Here is a 21,847-nt window from a genome sequence, read left to right as displayed (position 1 = left end):
TCAATCTTCATAACACACACTAGTTGAGAGAAAGCGATAATCGGAGTCACTTCTAGTTTGCGAAAATCACGTGTTACCCCGAATCGGGCCCAGTTTGGTGCTAGGTAAGAGCCGTCGCTTCGATGGGTGCCGCTATGTTTGTGTACGCAAATCTTTTGGGGCAGCTTTTGGGGCTCCTGCTAAATCAGTGAAATAGCGTGCCCAACGCAAAACCCAAACGCAGTTTGCGTCTCATGCATGCGTTGTCGGTGCTCGCAGTACCAAAAAGCATAGCTGGGATACGTGTTTTTTGAACGCCATTATTGCGTATTGGGGGCAAGCTCCACCACTGGAAAAGCTAGCGCCACCATTGGCGTGACGTGGTATGAGGAATCACATAGACACAGCGGCCGCGTCGGCTGCTTCAGAAGCGCTGAAGCAAGCTGAAAAGGAAAGTTTAATGTCCCACTTGCGCTGCGGTCCTGATTAAGTGGTGAGGCTTTGCTGCCTTCGGTGTCTGCTTGACAGCATTTGAAAGTACTATAATCGGTAGTGGCTGCCTTTGGAGGCTTGCAGCAGGGTAGGCTACTGCTCGGTTCAGCAGTGCCGGACGTACGCAACGGAGCCCGGTGTCAGCCTTAATCACGTGTAGCCGCAGGGCAAGGAGCTGCGTGAAGCTTGGCTGGCGAAAATTAGAACCGGCAGACAGTCATCGGCTACAACTCGGGTATGCAGCAAGCATAGACGCGAGGAACATTTCTGCCATGACGCCGGGACTGCGCGATGTTCGGTGAGTAGCAGAAAACGCGCACTGAGACGCTCGCCCGCGCCCGCTGCCCGGCTAATGTCATGACGGTTTGGTCTATGAACTCGTTGATGCTAGATACTGGCAAGTTCACTGGAACAGAAAGGAAGCGGTAAGACGCACATTTAAAAATGGCACGGCATATGGTCATGTTTGTGTTATGAATTAATGCATTGGATTACGAAAAAGAAGCAGAGGGAAATCGCACGCTGAGAAGACAGATAAACATACCGTGTGATGCAACTTGAGAAATAATATTGAAATCTCCAAGAATTTAGAAGACAAAAAAAGATTGAATCATCGCAACGGCACATCATAGTCGCCATAACTAGGCATCGAAGTCTCTATAATGGAATTATTTTTGAACAGTTCTGATAGCGTCCACACAACAATGGTTGCTAGTGTACTGTACAATGCTCGTATGCTATGGCCTAAAGCTTACGGCACGGTGCGAAAGCGCGTTCACAGCAAAAGCAAAACATTGTGCGCTGAAATGCATGCAGACGCGCAGTCAGTCGCTGCGAACTCGTGCTATCGCTGGATTGAGGCTCCATTCTGTTATGCCCCATTTGGTTATACAGGCAGCCCACTATAAGAACATATTTCACATAGTTTACTCTCAGCGTTTGGCTACCTTTCATGCAAGAAGCTGGTTCGTCACGGCGACCGCATGCAGTGGTGTTTCACTGTACGTATTCGGTAAAGAGATAGCGTCTGTAAACGATTCCGTGCTTTCAGTTTGCCCAAGATTATTATATAGACAGTCAAAAACTTCCCTCGTTTTGAGAGTACCTGCATTAATGTCCAGGAGGGCTGCCACGTGGCGTTTTTATTGAGCGCCGTAAGCAAAACCTATGAGGAACACGCCGCGTGATCCTTCATTTCATGCAAGGGAGGTGCTTCCGACAGAAGGCAACTCCGTAACTCCTCGCTGCCAATAGCAGAACTCAGCAGCGTGCAGCCGGTGCAAGTACAGCAGAGACCAAATATCGCAGCAGGCTGTGATGCGTTTCGAGAGTGCATTTTAGAGCACAGCAGCTCTGGTTCCTGCGGTTAGTCACACAAAGGCGCTTGTGCTGAAAATGCGGTCCTTCGATGCACGCGCCGTCGGCCGTTCTCTTTGAGCTTGTGCAGAATGATCCCCAACCCGCGTACTGCTTTGAACGGCTACCTGCAACCGTCTGCGAAGCGGCGTGGCATTCCTTCAAGCTCCATGCTGCGTGGGCACCTTTTCCATGCCATGCATTGTGGGTCGGCACGACGAATGCCTGAATGGAGAAAGAGCCACATAGCGATCTCGACCTCGGGCCACGTCGGCCGCGTCAGCGGCGTCCGGCAGTTACGTTGGCTGCACCAGTGCTTCGAACTATAGATGTTGTTCTCGCCAACGTGACAGAGCGTGTGCGCGCAGACGCTCTCGCTATGTCGGACTTTTTTTCTGACTTACATTAGTTCGAATTTTGTATAATTCAAATTTTCGTAGCATCCCCGCGGAGTTCGAACTAACGAGCTTTTACTCTATCATATCCGAAAGGAAGGAGATAAATTTGTAAGCGCTCCCTCTCATGCTTTGCCAGAAAAATAAATCGCTTTTTGCATGAAAGATTATCATATTGCTGAATATACATGCCTGGTGCACACATGCCTATGTTGGAAAAGGCATAAAAATGGCTGGTGAACTTCAAATAAACTTCCATTTGGCAGTGAGCACTTGTTTGTGGTATGTGTTTCTTAGTGCCCTTGTTTTATTCATACTGTTAAATCTCAGTCCTAAATATGAACCAGCTAGCCCTCATCAAGATATTACCAGTACTGGAGATTATGTTGAGTTTCGGAAGTGCATTGAAGCGAGAGGCAGACTTCACAATAGTGGCAGCCTACTGCAGACGACACCGTCAGATGTGGGGCTGTAGAAATGAAACTATGCTCAAAATCGTCGTGTTTCACTCTGTGAGCACTATATTTGCATAACAAGTCAAATTTCTATATAATGAAGCAAATTGCCAATACTGACAATTTCATTATGTCGAGGTTTTGTGCTGTTAAATGACCGACATGAAATGTGCCTGGGGCTTTTCCTGTGCCTTTCAGCAGAGTGGCACCTTGTGATAATATTGAATCCAGCATTAATATTTTTAACAATGGCAGCTGCGTTGTGAGGAACATAATAGTGTAGATGGCTCAGTTTCCAATGTGTGCCCCTGTATTACAGCAAGAGCCAGCATGTTGACAGTGCCAACCAGAGTTCCCCAGCATCGTCGCAGTGGAGCCAGTGTCTTAGTGCAAAGCAGTGTTGAAAAATTCACTGGTTTCATCCTCTGAGGTTTCTAGCAGTAGGACAGCCTGCAGCCTTCGGCCGTCTTGGGCTCACCTTGGGTGAGCTGGAAGTAAGGAGCCAGGGTTCGTCGCAGGGGTGCTTGCCGGAAGATGGACCGATCCGGTATGTCACCCAGCAGCAGGTCAACGGTAATGGCCAACTTGTGCACCTGCAGAAACAAGTGCCATTAACTTTGTCCCGATAGCAGCTGACTGCACCCACCGTCTGCTTGAATCCCAGGGCAGCATGTTGAGGCGCCTTGCGAATGGCCTGCAGGAGATGCCGCCTAGCCTCAGAGTAGTCTAGCTGAATGGCACGGATGCGCCCCAGGTAGTAGAGGTAGCGTGCCCACTCATTGTTGGATGCAGCCTCTGGAAAGGCAGACTTGGACACCAGCTTGGATGCCTGCGCAAGGAGTTGCCATCTGCTCACGAGGAGACTGCCTGCACAATCCTCACACATGTGAATGTGTGCACTACCAAAAAGCACGCCGTGTATAGTCATTGTGTTTGTACAAGACAAACCGGCTATGACATTCAGATCAAAAGGCCAGAAAGACAAGAATAAAAAGAATTTACAATCGGGGTGAAGTTGAGGAGACCCACGTTCCCCTAAGGTTCACTGGCAAGATCCACAATCTTTGGCATTCCCCTCCATATTGGGAAACCGCAAGGGCCACTGTCATTGTGGTGCCGAAAGGGCAGCTTAGATATGCCCATTAGAAAATTAAGAGAAATTACCTAAACAAAAGAATGCCACTTATTCTGCCTAAAACATTTTATGAAAACCCAGACTGACAATGATGAAATGGCGAGTACCGGCAGCGATTTTCATGCTCAGAAGCAGCTCCACAACTGCACAGTGCACACATTAAAGAAAAAAAAGAAAGCACCACCTATGATGCAAGAGAGAGGAGCCTTGCTGAAGATGTGCTGATGCAAGATCCATTGAACCGATTTTTCTACAAAAGCCTATTTGCAAGCTATGTGATGTTGTAGCTTCCTACATGTATAACTTCATGGACAAAAAACTGTCTTATAATGTTGCTTGAAGACAAAACCTTTAGTCTCCTCTGCGCAGATCTCAAGCACTTTTGTGAAGATAAATGCCAAGGAAAAAGATTTCTCTGTTATGCCTTGCAAGTTTTACTGGAGTGAAAGGACAGCTTTGGCCACTGTTGCTTTCATAAAAATGAATGAATGAATGAATAAAGCCTTTATTTTAAGGAAGGGGACGGCTCTAGGCCGCTGATGGGGATTAGGAGGGAAGGGAATGTGGGTACCCAGACTGTTGGCTGAAACACTTCATCTCAGTCTGGGATCTTCCGCTTTATGCAGGCTCAGGTGCATGTTCAGTTCCGCCGCTCTCACATGGGCTGATCGACCCCCTCTACACTACTCGAAACAGGCCACTTTGTCTGCCATATGTCGCAATGGCTTTCTGTGCTTCAGGGTTAGTTTGCATTGTAATTCCTAGTGTTCTAATGTCTCCGTGTAGTAGATGCTGAATGTTGGATCTCCCTTGTGAAAAAGCTGCACAGCTCCAAATGAGGTGTTGCAAGTCTGCTCTGCATGACTCCTGGCAATGTGTACATCGGGTGTAAGTCTTCGCAATCGTAGCTTGTCTGGGTTGGTGCCATTTCTCAAGTATGTGTGGTGTGTATGCAGCGTTGGCCATAACCTTATTCAAGAAAACCTCTTCCGTGCGGGTAAGCCCGCCCTTGTCGTCAAACAAATGTACTGGTGTAGCTTCTAATAATCTTCGTTTACTGTCTGCTTTTATTTTAGTACGAATGTAATGCATCAGTGCTCTGCTAGGAGAGCCTGCAGCCAATATCTTTAGGTATGGATTTTGGTCCACGGGGTTTGGCGAGGAAATGGAGTGTGGGGAGCTGTACGCGTAATCAAGCCCACCCGCTTGCGCGGCAGCTGCGTGAGCGGCTGCGTTTCCCCCATCCGTGCCGGTGTGCCCCGGTGTCCATAGGATTTCAACATTTGTCCCATTCATAAAAATGAAAAGCATGCTTGCTAAAGAGAGCGTCACTCATAGTAACACGCAATGTGGAAATTCTCGCAGCGCACAAAGGATGCTATCGCAGGGCTCTTCGACATGATGCTCAGAAGGCTCCGGAAACAGAATGCCAACAAACGCGGCTTTACTAACCCAGCACACACCATAGCACAAGTCATGGTTTGCAGGCAAAACAGCACACTGCAAAACTGAATGAGCATGCACGGCCACTCCGCTAGACTACTTGGGTAGCGGCCAACCAAGCACGAGAAGTTTAGCGAATGGCCACCACCGTGAGTGAGCTGGGAGATGAGGTGCAGGAAGGCACCTCAATGTGCACAAACCGATGCAGGCATTTCCAGAGCCTCGGGCTCAGAAATGCAGCCATAATAGCCTCAATATATAGATCGGCTTGGTTGTTTCCTCTGACTTCATCTACCTCCCCGATGCCTATTGCAATGCAACCCTACCTTTCTCAAGCGAGAGAAGGCTGCTATCTGTCCCAGCAGACATGCCACACTGCAGTCACACAGATAACTTTTCAAAACATAATACCGTATTTACTCATATAATGATTGCACTTTTTTGTAAAAAAAAAAAATGATACAAATTAAGGGGTGCAATCATTGCGAGGGGTTTAATTTTCTGCAAAAAGAAAATAACAAAAAATTTTTTTTTCATCCGCTTTGCTGTGGGATGACAACACGCATTGCAACAGGTAAACAAACAGGTGGCTGCCACTGTAACAGTGCAGGACACCAAAACAAAAATGGCCGCCGACGGAGCAAGCCAAACGCGCCAAATGCGACTTTTTTTCTTCTCACGAGTACATTATGTGCATTGAAACAGCTTCTTCCGTATCAGCAATAAATAATATCCCGTTTCCGCTAAGGGTGGGCAAATATCTTAGCTGTGTTACAAGCGTCGGCGTATGAATAGGGTACACTTAACGTATCAGTGTAAACGTGCATACTATCGTTTCCACTCGCGATTTGTTGCATGCCCACGAGTGCAGGTGAGGGAAATTGAAAGGAGATTTGTTGTTGTCAAACAGGCCGTTGCATGAATGAATGTGCAGGGGAACATGCCCGTTCAATTCGGAATAAAGAAGGAGCGAACTTGCCCGCTCATTGCCTCGCATGCAATGGATGCGAGCCTCTGCTTAAGAACATACAAATTCTATGAAAAAGTAAAAAGAAAACAGCATGCGAGCTTTTGGAGGCCTACCACATAAAGGAAAATGGCGATAAATGTGTTAGCGATGCTTATGTCAAATTGCACCAAAAGGAAAAAAAATTTATGTGCAGTTGTTGTGGATTACGATTTGACTTGGATTTTTTTACTCTCCCTCGCCCATTCTCCTCATCCTTTCATTGCCTCCGATTCTGCATATGTAAGGCATCTTCCCGCAAATAAAACCAGTTGATAGTTTGCACTCTTTCCGTCTCCGTCGCCTCTTTCTGTGGTTGTCTTTTTTGAACGCGCAACTTGGTTCTTCAAAGGATGAAGAAGTAGAGATGTTCTATGGGCACAGAGAACTAGACGGGAGAAAAGTATAAGACTTGGTAGGTCTCTCGATTTGTTGTTGCCCAGGACTGCTTGAGGCACTGCTTACAGACAATGAATGGTGGCATATGCAACATCTAAGGCGGCCTGGAATGACACATGACAAATGTACCAGCGGTATTTTGCCTGAACATTGAATTTCCTGCGCCTGCTGGTTATCAAGAAGAAAATCGTCTCGCAACGCGCCGTTTATCAACGACGAACAGCGACATACTGGCTGATCAGCGCTTCGCATCGGGGGTGCACCGTCAGGCACGTGGCTCGCATTTTGACAGCGGCGACAGTGCAAGCAGCACGTCTGAGCGTTCTTGTACATTACAGGTTGTTAATTCTCGTGTACTGCGTGCACGCCTTTTGCTCTTCTTTATTTTTTACTGTCGCCGCTGCCACCTATTGTGCTGTTTTGCTGATATTTTGAGTTGCAAGCATGCCTAAGTGTTACACTTGCCGAGCTGTAATGAATGACGACAAGAATGTTATTACATGCAGCATTTGTGAATTTAGCTTTCATGGCACGGTCTGTTTGGGCATAACTGAAGAAGCATTTGCACCCAAACACAATACCAAGAGGAAGAACTGAAAGTTTGAGGCTTGCAGGCCAAGCGGTACGATGGGCGATGCACCGACTGTAGAACTGTTGGGAAATGCCGACATCAAACTCATGATAGTAGACATGAACAAGTTAACCTCTCTCCTCCCTTTGACTGGCAAAGTCAGGGAAGTGGAAAGGCTAGCTCAACTGCTCTCCGATAAATTTGATGACATTCAGGAGTGTCTAAACAAGCATGAGAACGAGATAAAATGCAATCATGGACGAGTTGATAAAATTGAGAAAGCCTGTAATGCTAAAAATCTTGCCCAGCCACAGCTTGACGTTGACGACCTTGAAAGGCCCAGTAGGCGCTTGAATATTGAAATCCACAGAATACCTGAGGTAGAGGGGGAGGACCTTCTATCTAAAGTCAATGATGTCGCTACAAAGTTGGGTGTGCGTAAACTTGCTCGTGCAGACATTTTCGCCCTTCACAGGATGGCATCCAAGTCGGGCAGGATACAGGGAGTGGTCGTTCGCTTTGAGCACCAGGACAAAGGTCACATCTGGCTGGAGAGGAGGAAGGCTCTCCGGCAGTCTAGTGAGGGACTCTATATAACAGAGAACATGACTAGGCTTGCAAGGATTCTCCTTGGGACAGCAAAAGCATGGGCTACAAGGGTTGGGTTGGGATACACGGCACTAGAACGGGAAAGTCCTGGTGCACAGAAAGAACGGGGAACCAGCTGCAGTCATCAGGGGTGAGGATGGCTTGACTGCCCTATGCGATTGATTTTCCATTTTGTCAGTGCATCTGCTCGTGCAACATATTACACAACTTGCAATGGATTCCTTAGGATGCATTACACTCACTGAATTAGTCCAAGAATTTGATAACAAGCGCAGTGGTTTTCTTCAGTGCTTTCACTTAAATGTGCAGTCCATTGAAAACAAGGTCACGAAACTTGAATGTCTTTTTAAGAGGCTGAATTACTGCTTTGATATTATTATGTTCCTAGAAACGTGGCAATCAAATAACTTAGATGTTTTTCAATTTCCAGACATAAAAACATTTGTCGTGCGTAGGCTAACCCGACGAGGTGGAGGCATCTCTTTGATAGTAAATATTTTTAAATCAGTTCTAGTTGACGAGTTTTCTTGAGTAACTGCCGATTATGAAGAATTGTGCGTTCTCTTTAGCAATGTCGTCACTGTTTCCTGTTATTGTCCTCCAGATGGCAACAGGTGTGCTTTTCTTGTTTTCTTAGATATCTTGCTTACATTTGTGAATGAAAATCAGTATAATGTTGTCATCGACGGAGACTGCAATATAGATATGAATTGCGATAATGTAAAAAAATTTGAGTTCGAAAATCTCCTTTCATGCTATCAGTGCGAAAACAGTAAATATTCCTACAAGGGTTACCATGTGCTCGCAGACTATTATGGATTTGTTTATAACAAATTATTATAAGTCCTTGGTTACAACAGAAGTGCTTGCATACCCCATCAGCGACCATAGGCCAATGTGCTGTTGTATTAAGACGGACAGTCCCAGAGTGGACACTGATGTTGCGTCTGGTTTTCAGCGTGTATCATAAACAGATCTGGATGCTTTCTATTTGCATATACCGTATTTACTCAATTGTAATGCACACCCGTTTTCCATGACCAAAAAAGAGAGTACAACAACGCGCACCTCGTGCTTTCACATAGAAATACTATTTTCTCTAATTTGGAAAAAACAGATTTATTCCCAATACACTAAAGCTGCAATGAATAAAAACACAAATGGAAGTGCCGTACCTTGCCGCCAAGATTTTCAGTGTGCCGGTACGAGTCGCGTGGGGCAATAAGATATCACTCGTTGTCGCTATCAGACAACTCCTTATCGCTATCAACAGACCAAAGCATTTCATCCTCAGTGCCATCCATGGCACTCAAAATCCTGCACTTCATACAGGCCTTGTTGACCATGGCAGACGGGATCGTGCATTATGTATCTTTCACCCATCCAGCAAAGTCGTGCAGAGAGGCAGGCTTGATTTTATTGGCAGGCGTGAATTCGTGGCTGCCACTAACAAGCCATTTGGTGTAGAGCACCCGAATTCTATCTTTCACTGGCTTGTTCAAACAAACATCGAGTGGCTTGAGCTGCGATGTCATGCCACCGGGTATAACGACAAGGTTGGTATTGCATGCAGCCAGCTTGTCTTTGATGCGCTGGTCAAGGTGGAACCTGAATGCATCGAGCACAAGCATCCCACGCAGACCCAAACTGCCGCCGGGTCTTTTCCGCCAAACGTTATCAATCCAGTCAGCAACCAAGTCTGTGGTTATCCAACCTTTTTCATTTGCATGCACAATCATGCCACTTGGAAACACGATTCCTTTCGGGAGCATTTTCCGTCTGAAGATAAGATATGGGGGCAGCTTGTGTCCATCCGCAGCGCAACAAAGCATTGCGGTGACTAGTTTTCTCGTGGCTGGAAGACAAAATGCGCACTCGCTTCGCCCCCTTCTTTTCAATGGTTGTGGTGGCAGGCATGTCAAAGTAGAGCGGCGTCTGATAGGCATTTCCAATCTGTCCAAAGCGGTAGCCGTTTCTATGGCGCAACTTCAAAACGTACCGCTGAAAACTGCGCAATTCCTCTTCATATTCTTCAGGCAATTTTCGGCATATCCCTGTCTGCCTTCGAAGAGAAAAGCCCTTTATTTTCATAAAATCTCATAGCCAGCACCTGCTTGCTTTGAAGTCACTCCACATTAGCCCTTTCTGTAGGGCTAACTGCATCACCCATACTTTGAGCAGACCGGTCATCACAGGCCGCTGTGCCGTTTGCTGCTCTTACACGTATTCCGCGAGCAGCTCTTCTATTTCGGCAAAGTGGCCCTGCTTCGGTGTACTGAAACCCACTCTTGTTGCTTTGTTGGCAAAAATATTCTCCTTCTGTTTGCGCCAGTCCCGCACGCAAGTTTCGGGAACTCCGAATGCCTGTGATGCGGCCCGATTTCCGTCCTGTCTTCACGCACGTGATAACTTCCCTTTTAAATGAGGCATCACGGTGGACTCGGCGTGCCTTCGCAGTCGGCGCTTTTGTGCTGATTGAATAAATGCAGAAAACTGGAAGACAGGCAGTAGACTAGGTTACACCAGCGCCTGGTTACACATACAACATGGAGGTACGCACATGGAGGAAGCTATGGCAGCTAGGCTGGAAGTGCGTATGAAGCAGCCATTTTTAGAATTCTGATGGCGATATCGTAATGCGAATTTAGGGTCATACTTGCTTCTAAGGCGCTGTCATGTTTAAGAGGTATGCGGCGAAAAAGAAAGGAAGAGGACGATGTGTGCGGATCCGTCCAAACGGCACGAGCCCTCAAGGCTCCTGACCCGAGCTGTGATCGGGAGAGAAGCGGCGCTGAGCTGGCATTGTCCTCGTGGCTCTGGGCCGAGGTTGGAGCGTCGGCACTGCACTAGCGACGAGAACCATGGAAGTTCGGTCAAGTCCGTGAAACTGGCGATCCAGGATGTAGCCCTCGACCTTGGCAACGTTTGAGCGAGGCTCCTCGGACCTGCTGCATGGCAGTGCCGGGCACTCCAGGAAGGATCCCCCTTCAGAGGCAGACCAGCATGTGTGATAGTCCCCGGGCGTCTCGTCGGCACTCGAAGAAGTAGCGGCGGAACCCGGCATTAGGCCTAGCCAGGGAGGCCGGAGTGAAATGCCAACGACGGAGTTCAGGACACCGGCATGAAAGATTGACAGGTTTACTGATCGACATCAAGCAACAACTTCTACGGCATCGGCGATGAGGGAGATCCGACAGGCATCGGACATGAGATGACGGAAGTTTGTAAGAACACTCCTTTCCGACGGCACCACAACCATAGGCTAAGGTTGCCAAACTTTTGCCTACGAACCGCTAAGGACGAATGTAGACGAGGATAAGGACATATGTAGGCTATGCAAGTGTTACTATTCCTTAAAGGATTTGTATTTTTAGCCAATTGAGCCTGCCAGGATCCGTTCCTGGATACATTCCAGGATTCTATTCTGGCCCTGTCACTGATCTTGGTGGTTTAGAGATGCAGCGGGACTGTTTGGCAGCAATAGCTAGAGGTTTAAACCTGTCAAAGGATGAGACGAAGTTTTTCGAGCATGCTCAACAAGAAAAAGAAAAGCAACACGAACGAATGTGTGAAGTGCACAAAAGAGAAAAAGAAATTTCGGAGCTAAAGATAAATCTAGCAAAGATGGGCACGGGTTCTCATGATGGCACGAGTACACCAGGATTAGCGGCATCCGACTCACCTTCTTCCAGGCCAAGACAGATTTGCCCTAGGAAATTGATGGCACCTTTTGATGAGGGGAGGGATGACCTGGATGTGCATTTGCCTCAGTTTGAAAGGATAGCAGTTGGGCAAGGCTGGCAGAGGAGCGAGTGGGCTAATGCTTTAAGCCTGTGTTTAGTGGGCAAGGCTCTGAATGTCTTTGGGCGAATGCCAGCAGAGGAGTCATTAGACTATGACAAGGTGAAGAAATCTTTATTGCAAAGATTCGGGTTGACCGCAGAAGGGTTCCAGGAGAACTTTACGTCATGTAAGCCTGAATATTCAGAAGCAGGCAAGCAGTTCGCATGTAGTCAACAAATTGTTTTGAGAGGTGGATAGAGCTGTCCGAGACGGAAAAAACGTATGAAGGGGTTCGCGCCAAATTCGTAAGTGAACAGTTTCTTGCCAGGTGTAGCAGCAGTTTGGCGATATTCTTTAAAGAAAGAAGACTACAAACTGTGGAGCAGATGGCAGAACAAACAGACCAGTTTGTAGAGGCACAAGGATTGAGAAATTTGGGAAAGAGTGAAAAAGATGCACACATGACAGCAGTAGGAGAGATGAAGATCCAGGGGCAAATCACTAGACAAAAGGGACCCTAGAGATGTTTTCTATGTAACTTGTTAGGTCATTTAGCGGTGAACTGCCGAGTGAGAGGTAATCATCATGAAACACTGGTGGTTTGCTAGTTGTGCCAAAAGAAAGGTCACAAAGCAGACGAATGTACGACTGGATCTGTGGACAAGACGGTGTGTATCATAAAGTCAAGAGAGGATGGGCAGATGGAGCAGGATATGCCTGTAGTGGAAGGTGAGGTACAAGGACGCAAAGCTACGGCCTTGAGAGACATTGGAGCAAATATCATTTTAGTAGCGAGGAATCTAGTGCCACCAGAAAGCATGACCGGGTACTTTAAACCAGTAATCTTGATAGATAAGCCCGTTAAATATCTTCCAGAGCTCTAGATTCAAATATTGATACCCTTTTATACAGGACTAGGCTACAGCTATATGTGTGGAGGACCCCCTTTACGATTTGATTGCGGGAAATGTACCTGGGGTGACGAAGGCAGACGACCCAGACCCAAGTTGGAGGAGGAAAGGGAAGGACATGGAAGAGAAAGAACACTCAGAAGCGCAAAAAGAGGGGATGCAAGAGACTGGTGCAGCGGTGGCAGTACAAACACAAGCAAGCAGTAGTAGTACCAAACCTATGACAGCATTGCAGGTTACAGCCATTATGAGACGACAGAAGTTTGTAAGAACACTCCTTTCTGACGGCGCCACAATCATAGGCTAAGGTTGCCCGACTTTCGCCTAGGAACCGCTAAGGACGAACGTAGATGAAGATAAGGGCATATGTAGGCTATGCAAGTGTTACTATTCCTTAGTGGATATTTATTTTTAGCCAATTGAGTTTTGAGTTTTTCCATTTTGAGTTTGGTTTAATTAAAATCTGTTTGCTGTGTTGCGCTGCGTCTCACGACTCCATCTTTCCTAACATCCGCATGCCCCCGAGATCAGTGACTTACGACAAAATTCGCGACAGGCACACGCAATTTTTGGACCCGTTTTACCGGAAGAACAGTGCATGTTAGATTCGAGTAAATACGGTAAGTGACGAATGCATGTTGGGACAACATTTTTCATTCTACTGATGCCAATGTGGCTTATGATACTTTCTTGAGTTGTTTCTCGGCAGTGTAGAAAAAACACTCACTACAAACGTCCAGAAAGGGTGAAAGGCTGTCGAAAGCCATGAATGACACGTGAGATTTCACTCAAGATTGACAAAAAAAGAGTTTATTTAAGAAGTTTATATGTATTCGTAAAAAAGTAGACCTAATTGCATATAAGCGTTTTCGAAATGCCTTCGATAAGGAGCTTAAAAATCAAAGGAAATGTATTAGTTTCATCTATTTTCTTCCTGTTCTAAATAAACAGATGTATTATGGAACAAGTTGAATTCACTTATGGGACGGAGAAACAAGAAGGAACCAGTGACTGAAGTCTTACAAGGTGGGGAAAGTCAGTGGTGACCGTATGGTCAATGAGTTTGACAACTATTTTGTGCAGCGAGATTCTGACAATGGGCCACGTGCATCCTACACGGCTCTAGATCCTCATAATGTAAACACATTCTTTTTAGAAGCAACAGTAGAACATGAAGTTTGCATTGTTTTCCTGGGCTTCAATAACAGCTGTAGTTGATGACAGGTGATGGGCTACAAGGCCAGTCAAATACGTAATAAATAAAATTGCTCCTGTGCTGACATATATATATATATATATCTATACAGTCAACGACTGAATTTTCGGACGTCTTCGCGGCCCCGCCACGAGCCCCATAGAATCAATGTATACGGACATCTGAAGTTTCGGACGCTCGAACCCCCCGCCGTCCAATTTTCCGGACTTTTTGACGCGACGGAAGGCCCTTTGGCTCCTCGCGCAGTGCCCTTGCGAAGGAAATCGAATTGCAGCCGAAGGAAATCGAATTGCAGCCGAAGCATATCACCGCTTTGAACCACAACTAGCCGAATCTAGCCGTCACACACCGATTTGGTCTGGCCGCGCTGGCTATGTTATCACCGCACTTCCGCCTCCGGCGGAGTTTCCGGAGCAGCGCCATTTCATTTTCTTGCGCAGGCCATGTTTTGGCTAGCGTGGTGTGTGGTTGCGTTGTTGTGTGAAGTGTGTTCTGCGACGCTAAGCCTAGGTGCTTCGACGCTCGTCAGCGAACTCCACTGTTCGCAACTTCAGGATTTCGCTTGCCTTCGATTGCCCCCACTCCGTCTTCGTCGTCCTCGCCGATAGCAGCGAAGCGCGGAAAGCAGTACCGTCGGTTAACGATGGAGAAGAAAGCTGCCGTTATTAAGCAAGTCGTGAGCGGCCGATCGCAGGCTGACGTGAGCAAGGAGTTCGGCATCGGCTCCCCTCTGCTGGGGTTTCCATACCCGCGGAAATAAACTTTTGAACAGTTTGTTGATGCTGACAACGAGCTCGACTTCTGCGCAGAACTGACTGACGAAAAAATAGTCCGTCAGGTTGTGGGGGATTCAGAAGACTCCGATGTTGAAAATGAGGAGCCAATGCCTGCGCCGCCTACAAGCGCCGATTTGATGCGAGCACTGTTGATTCTTTCATCGGTGTACAGTGCTGACATGACCCTTGCTCAGATCGTGGCGAATATGATCGCATGCAACCGGAACGCCATCCAAACAACAATCAACAAGTTCTTCAAGCCACTGCAGCAATAACACCGGCTGCCCGATGATGCACGTGTACATAATAAACCGGCAGTCGGCTACATACAGTTTTTGAACGTCTCTTTTTATAGCCACTTCACTGATGCTTTGGCAGGGTTTCAGAAGTCTGGTACTTCGCCCTTTACCTCTAGGTCCGAGAAAAAAAGAAAAAAGTGCGTTTCATGCATGCATTCATTTTTTCGGACTGCCTGAATTTTTGGACGTTTTTACATTCCCTAGAGGGTGCGAAAAATCAGTCGTTGACTGGATATATATGTATGTAACATGTATTTCAACGGCTGCTTTTCCATCCAAGATGCAAGTAGTTCATGTAGAGGCTTTATATAAGAAAGGAGACAAAAAAGATGTCTTGCATTATAGACTGTCACATATAAGAGGGAAGATGAAATAAAATGGTAGACGAAGAAAGGTTTCAAGAAGACGACGAGGATGGCGTTAAGAATGACGTGGATTAACCGAAGACGAAAGAAGATAAAGAAGTTTCCAGTGAGGTGACAAGAGATGATTGGTGGAGAAGTATCCGGTGAGATGGAAAGCGACGATTGGTGGAGTAGAGAAGAAGACGAAGAGAAGGATTACGTGGACTAACAAGAAGGCTATAAAAGGGCGAGGAAGGGCGAGACACGGGGGGAGAAGAAAGCAGCGGAGACTCGGCGGGTGAGGGACGGTTCGACCGGAAGAGAGCGACGCCGGCTAGTGCTCCGGTGAGCTCGCGTTCCATGGCTTTGCTCCGCAGACTTCCTGCCGTTCCTGAGCCCGTTCCGGGGAGTCCACGGAGGACGCCACCACCTGCTACGGCCAGGGGTGTCTCTACTGCTGTTGCCACCCTTCCGGGTGGTGCCCCAACGCCAACATCATCAGCCACACCTCCACGGGCGCTTGGACCGGGAGCGTGTACGACGCAACCAACGACGCCCCCAGCGACGCCAGTCCTCAAACGTCGAACGCCACTCTGACGCCGGCTACGGGACCCACACCACGCCCCATCCGCACCGAACCAGACGTAAGCACGAACGCCAACCACTCTCAATGGAACGCTAGTGGCAGTGTTACCGGTTCGTGTGTACTGATAGTTTTTGTACCGTGTGTGTTAGTTTTGTTAGGTTTGTGTGCTGCTGTTCGTTTCACGTGGGTTGTATTAAATGCGCGTCTGTGTGGGTACACCTGTCGCCTAGTCCATTCTTTCGGCCAGAGTGTTCTCCGGAGGAGATCCGTGACAAAGACAAGTGGCGAGCCTGCCAGGATTCATTTCCTTATTTCTTTTTGATTTGTCTCGGATCTTTCCGATCTCTCGACGGCTGAAAGTATGGATTTGGCAAAAACGCTAGAACTGGCGCTCAAGCTAGGGCTAAGCAAGGAAGAGGCGATGCGTCTCTGGGACGAGAAGAAAGAAGAAGCAAAGAGGCAGAGAAAGGAAAGGGCGCAAGCACGCGCAGACGCTCGCGAAGCAGAAGAGCGAGAGGTTAGAAGTGCTCGCGAGGCAGAAGAGCGAGAGGCTAGAAGAGCTCGCGAGTCAGAAGAGCAGGAGAAAAGAAGGATAGAACGTGAGAAGCAGTTCCTTTTGTGGAAACAGGCGCATATCGCAGGAGGATATGAGGGGGTCATGGACGATAATCAGCGTTCCTTTGCGGGTACCGAATCTCCTAGGCCGGCCAGGGTTTGTCCAAGAAAGTTGAGGGCTCCTTTTGATGACAAAAGAGATGATTTGGACGCGTATCCGCAACAATTCGAGCGGATAGCTCTGGGGCAAGACCAAGCTGCATGCGTTGTCGGCTCTCGGGCAGAACTTGTCACACCACCTGAAGTTCCATCGCGAAAAGGAGAACAAACCCCGCTGGGAAATGAGGTGGTGAGTGGAGCACCCAAGTCAAAAGCAGCAATGCCGGTGGTGGTTGGGCAAATAGGGGACCATCTTGTATTGGGGCTTAGAGACAGCGGAGCCAACACACCTTTGGTTGGGAGAAGCCTGGTGAAGGACGAGGAGCTTACAGGGCAAACGTCGACCCTCACTCTCGCAGATTACACAGTAGGGTACCTTCCTGAAGCCAGGATTCTAGTGTCCACGCCATATTATACTGGGAAGGTAGTGGCAAAATGCGTAGAGCAACCCATCTACGATCTCATCGTGGGAAACATTACGGGTGCAAGAAGTGTCGCGGACCCCAATCCCGAGTGGAGGATGCTCGACGTTGAAGAAAACCCAAAGGAGGAAAAGTCCACGACAGCTCAGGCGAGTGATGGGGCAGTCACAGTCACTTTCTCATCGGCAGTGGAGACAAGAGCTCAAGTGACAGGCAGAGCAACGCAGCGTTTGGAAAGAAAGAAAGAGTGTAAGGAGAAGTCCAAAGACAAGAAGCGCCCGAGCAAAGACAAGTCCAAAGACAAGAAGCGCCCGAGCAAAGACAAGACCAAAGGCAAGAAGCGCCCGAGCAAAGACAAGTCAAAAGACAAGAAGAACAAGAGCAAAGACAAGTCCAAAGACAAGAAGAGTATGAGCAAAGAGAAGAAAAGCAAAGGCAATGATAGTAAAGAGAAGAAAAAGAAGGGTTTCTATACTTGGCTAAGCAGCAAAAGCAGCAAGAGCAGCAAGAGCAGCAAGGGCACCAAAGAGAAAGGGGGAGGCAAGCGCGAGTCCAAGAAGGCCAAGAAAGGCTCCTCTAAGGAACGCAGCTCGAGATCCAGAAGCAAGGAGAAGGCTGGCAAAGCTAAGTCCAGCAAGGAGAAGGTGGGCAAAGGAAGCAAGGAGGAGGCGGACAAAGGCAGTAAGGGGAAGGCGAGCAAGAAGCAGAGCTCCAAGGAGAAGCATAGCAAGAAAAAGAGCAGTAAGGAGAAACACAGCAAGGATAAGAAATGTAAAGAAAAGCAACAAAGCAAGGAGAAACACAACAACGAGGACGAGCACGGAAGCAAAGAAAAGCATAGCAAGGACAAGCAGTGCAAGGAGCCCAGTAAGTCCAGTTTGGCCTAACAAGAATACTAATTTCAGGTGGAATGTATTAAAAACAGGGATAACGTTGGAGCGAACTTCATAAGTAGAGCCAACTGAACAGCGCTAGGTATCTCTGGGAGGTATCTTGTTGTCGCTGCTGTGCTATGTATCTCAGGGATGTATCGTGTTGTCGGTGTTGTTGTGGTTGTTATGTGATTATACAAAGGAGTGTGTTTTGGACATTAACATGTTTATTAAGGACACCGTGTGGACAATTGCATTGTTCTGAAAACGCAGTTAAGTTGTGGACATTAACATGTTTAGAACACCGTATGGATAACGGCAGTGGTGTGTTAGTGATGTGCTTTTGGTGTGTGCTGGTCATCTACGTTGTGTTGTGTGGTGTGCTGGGGCCAGAATTGCCACAGAAGATAGTCGGCTGGTTGGATGACTTGAAGAGGAGGACGACGTGAGCAGTTTTTCAGGGAAAAACTCTTGAGAGAGGGGGCCCTTGTCACATATAAGAGGGAAGATGAAATAAAATGGTAGACGAAGAAAGGTTTCAAGAAGACGACGAGGATGGCGTTAAGAATGACGTGGATTAACCGAAGCCGAAAGAAGATAAAGAAGTTTCCAGTGAGGTGACAAGAGATGATTGGTGGAGAAGTATCCGGTGAGATGGAAAGCGACGATTGGTGGAGAAGAGAAGAAGACGAAGAGAAGGATTACGTGGACTAACAAGAAGGCTATAAAAGGGCGAGGAAGGGCGAGACACGGGGGGAGAAGAAAGCAGCGGAGACTCGGCGGGTGAGGGACGGTTCGACCGGAAGAGAGCGACGCCGGCTAGTGCTCCGGTGAGCTCGCGTTCTACGGCTTTGCTCCGCAGACTTCCTGCCGTTCCTGAGCCCATTCCGGGGAGTCCACGGAGGACGCCACCACCTGCTACGGCCAGGGGTGTCTCTACTGCTGTTGCCACCCTTCCGGGTGGTGCCCCAACGCCAACATCATCGGCCACACCTCCACGGGCGCTTGGACCGGGAGCGTGTACGACGCAACCAACGACGCCTCCAGCGACGCCAGTCCTCAAACGTCGAACGCCACTCCGACGCCGGCTACGGGACCCACACCACGCCACATCCGCACCGAACCAGACGTAAGCACGAACGCCAACCACTCTCAATGGAACGCTAGTGGCAGTGTTACCGGTTCGTGTGTACTGATAGTTTTTGTACCGTGTGTGTTAGTTTTGTTAGGTTTGTGTGCTGCTGTTCGTTTCACGTGGGTTGTATTAAATGCGCGTCTGTGTGGGTACACCTGTCGCCTAGTCCATTCTTTCGGCCAGAGTGTTCTCCGGAGGAGATCCGTGACATAGACTAGTATCGATCTGCCTGTATTTTCTAAAGGTTTCGAGAGAACAATCTATAATCAACTATATCCTTTCTGCAACAAGCACGTTATAACGAAATGTCAGTACAGATTTATAAAAATATTGATCAACAGAACTAGCTGTTCTCAACCAGAAAGAATATATATTGGAGAAATTTGAACAAAAACAATTTGTTCTTGATATTTTTGTTGATTTTACACAAGCCTTTGATTACATAAACCATAACATTTTATTTGACAAATTAAGTCACTATGGAATTTGTGGGCTTCCCCTGATGCCACTGAAAAGTTATCTTTTGGAAAAATGTCAGTTTGTGTCAATGAATGAAATAATACAGACAAAAAGCAAATATTCTCAGGAGTAATGCAGGGAAGCATTCTCGGACTTTTGATCTTTATATATAAATGACATAGTCCATATACCTTCAGAAGGTAAATTTATAATTTATGCTGACGACACTAGCATATTTGTTTCATCTTCATCAGATGCCAATCTTTTTTCATAAAGGTAATGCCGTTTTAGAGGAACTAAGCACGTGGGCAGCTAATAACCAATTAAAGATAAATATAAAAAAGAACAAAGGCTGTGATGTTTCATTCTTAGGTAGGCAGGTTTCTGTAGTGGGTAACTTAGTTTGTCGCTGCTCAGAGATAGAGCTAGTCAGCTCTATTAAAGTACTTGGTGTGCATTTTTCAGAATCGCTGCAGTGGGATGAGCATATCAATGCGATATTACAAAAGTTAGGTGTGATAACGGGAATTCTGAGCCAAAAACACTACTTAATTCCGAAGTCAATAAAATTGTTGATCTATAATGCCCTTTTCGCTTCGTATCTAAACTATTGTCATTTTGTCTGGGGGACTACTACACAATCGAACTTCTCGCGGTTATTAGTAATGCAGAAATGAGTTCCGAGAATAATTGAGAATGTGCCACTCCAGCATTCTACTGCAGAGCTCTTTAAAAAATTTTGAATAAGTAGAGCACAAGACACATGCGAGTATAAATTGTTTCATGAATATTGCCTTAACCATGACTGTCATAATTATCTCTTCATGGGTTTAGTAAATCTCCTTCTGAAGGAAGCATCATATAGCACAAGAAGAACAGAAATATGGAATGTTCCATATTGTCGCACTGGCTATGGTCGGCAAATGCTTCAAAACAAATTTCCACGTCTACTAGACGAGTTTATTGAAAAACAAAGTGATATTTGCGAAGTAAAATTATCCGACTTGTACACATTCTTTCTAGCCTAACGTTGACCTCTAGAGCTGTTTATGATTTGTATTTAATTATGTTGTTTTAATGCCACTATTACTAAGCTTACATTGTTATGAAATGTTGTGCCGGCATTCGACGCTGAGTTGAAGTGACATATGTTAATGCATGATGCCTTATGTAGGACAGTAAGTAGTGATGTGTTTAATTTTACGGTTTTGTCAAAGTGTATGAATATGTTGTGTTTAATATGATGGTTTTGTTGAAGTGTACAACTATGTGAACAAAAAATGTGTGCGCCTCTGCTGTTGCCTTTGCCAGTAGGGGACGAAGGACTCCCTCAAGCCATACTTGAATGGCTTTTCCCTTCGCCTCCCATCACATGTATAAGTGATAAACCATTAAAAAAATAAGTAAATAAACCAATCAACCAACCAACCAAAATTGAAGAGATCCCACATGGGATGAGAAATGTACTTCATGCATATGTCATTTGCCAGATCCCCCTTCCCTTACACAATAGATTACCAAATGGCCACAGATTATGCAATTCAATTTTACCCCTTCTTTTTCCACAAAAAATTAGTTCGAACATTTCTTGCAGCTTGCCCAGAATTACTTTTCCTGAGCCATGTCGGACAGTGATCGTGCATGCTTGCCATACTGTACTACAACTATGGTGGCTAGAGGGGGGTAGTGTGACGGGCGCCTCATCGGAGCCATGGAGGAGGAGCACGCGGAACACTGTGAAAATTTAGCCACCGCTAGGGGCACTGCTGTGTTCAAAGGTGCCACGCTTGCGACGGCCGGGCACTGACAAGGCTTCGCCGGCTGCGTTGACGCTTCGCTGTCGCCTCTGTTGTCGTCTGTGAAATTTGTCTGCAGTGTTCGGTCGTCGCGTTGTCACACAAGGCATGGACTCTTCGGATTCAGACTGTTGGATGTAATGAACCCTGCCATCAAGCAGCTCAAGCACGTGCTTTATACCTGGATGAAAAGGCTGGTATCAATCTTGCTCGCAAAAGCTTTCTGTGTTTAAAGCCCCAACTGATGTCTTGCGAAGGGAGCAGTGGGCCTGAAATATTAAACAGGCTGAAAAAGAGCTTACCAACGACAGCGTGGTTTGTGAACGGCACTTCGACGAAAGATTCGTCGAAATGACTTACCGGCACACAGTCAGCGGTGAGGTTGTGGAATTTCCGCGCGATCGTCTGCGTCTGAAAGAAGACGCCGTGCCCACTGTGTTCCCCGAGGCACCTAAGTATTTCACGAAGAAAGCTCCGATGAAAAGGAAAGAGAGAAATATATGGCGAACAGCTTGGACCTGCTGCAAAACGGCAAAAGCTGAACAGGCAAGACGCCCAGCAAGAAAACACCATAGCGCACACGCAGCTACGGCAGGGGCCAGATATCATTGCCTCAGATAAACAGCACGCCGTGCAACTTGAGCGTGCGTGTCATAATTTCTGCCTACCTGATGCAACATGGAATACGGTAACG

The 21,847-nt window shown here is 47.0% G+C and overlaps 1 protein-coding gene across 1 annotated transcript in view; it reads right to left on the bottom strand.

The window, feature by feature from the left end:
* Positions 1–21,847, bottom strand: part of Rpn3 (regulatory particle non-ATPase 3) — a 123,969-nt gene that overhangs the window by 26,755 nt on the left and 75,367 nt on the right. Inside the window, exons 7-8 of the mRNA XM_075693891.1 lie at positions 3,324–3,506; positions 3,156–3,270 (exon numbers count right to left, since the gene is read on the bottom strand). Coding sequence (XP_075550006.1) covers positions 3,156–3,270; positions 3,324–3,506 — 298 coding nt within the window. The remainder of the gene's footprint in view (positions 1–3,155; positions 3,271–3,323; positions 3,507–21,847) is intronic.

Source organism: Dermacentor variabilis, chromosome 5, assembly GCF_050947875.1.
Source record: "Dermacentor variabilis isolate Ectoservices chromosome 5, ASM5094787v1, whole genome shotgun sequence".
NCBI lineage: Eukaryota > Metazoa > Arthropoda > Arachnida > Ixodida > Ixodidae > Dermacentor > Dermacentor variabilis.
Note: the sequence above shows the minus strand (reverse complement) of the source record. Positions and strands in the feature narration are given on the sequence as shown.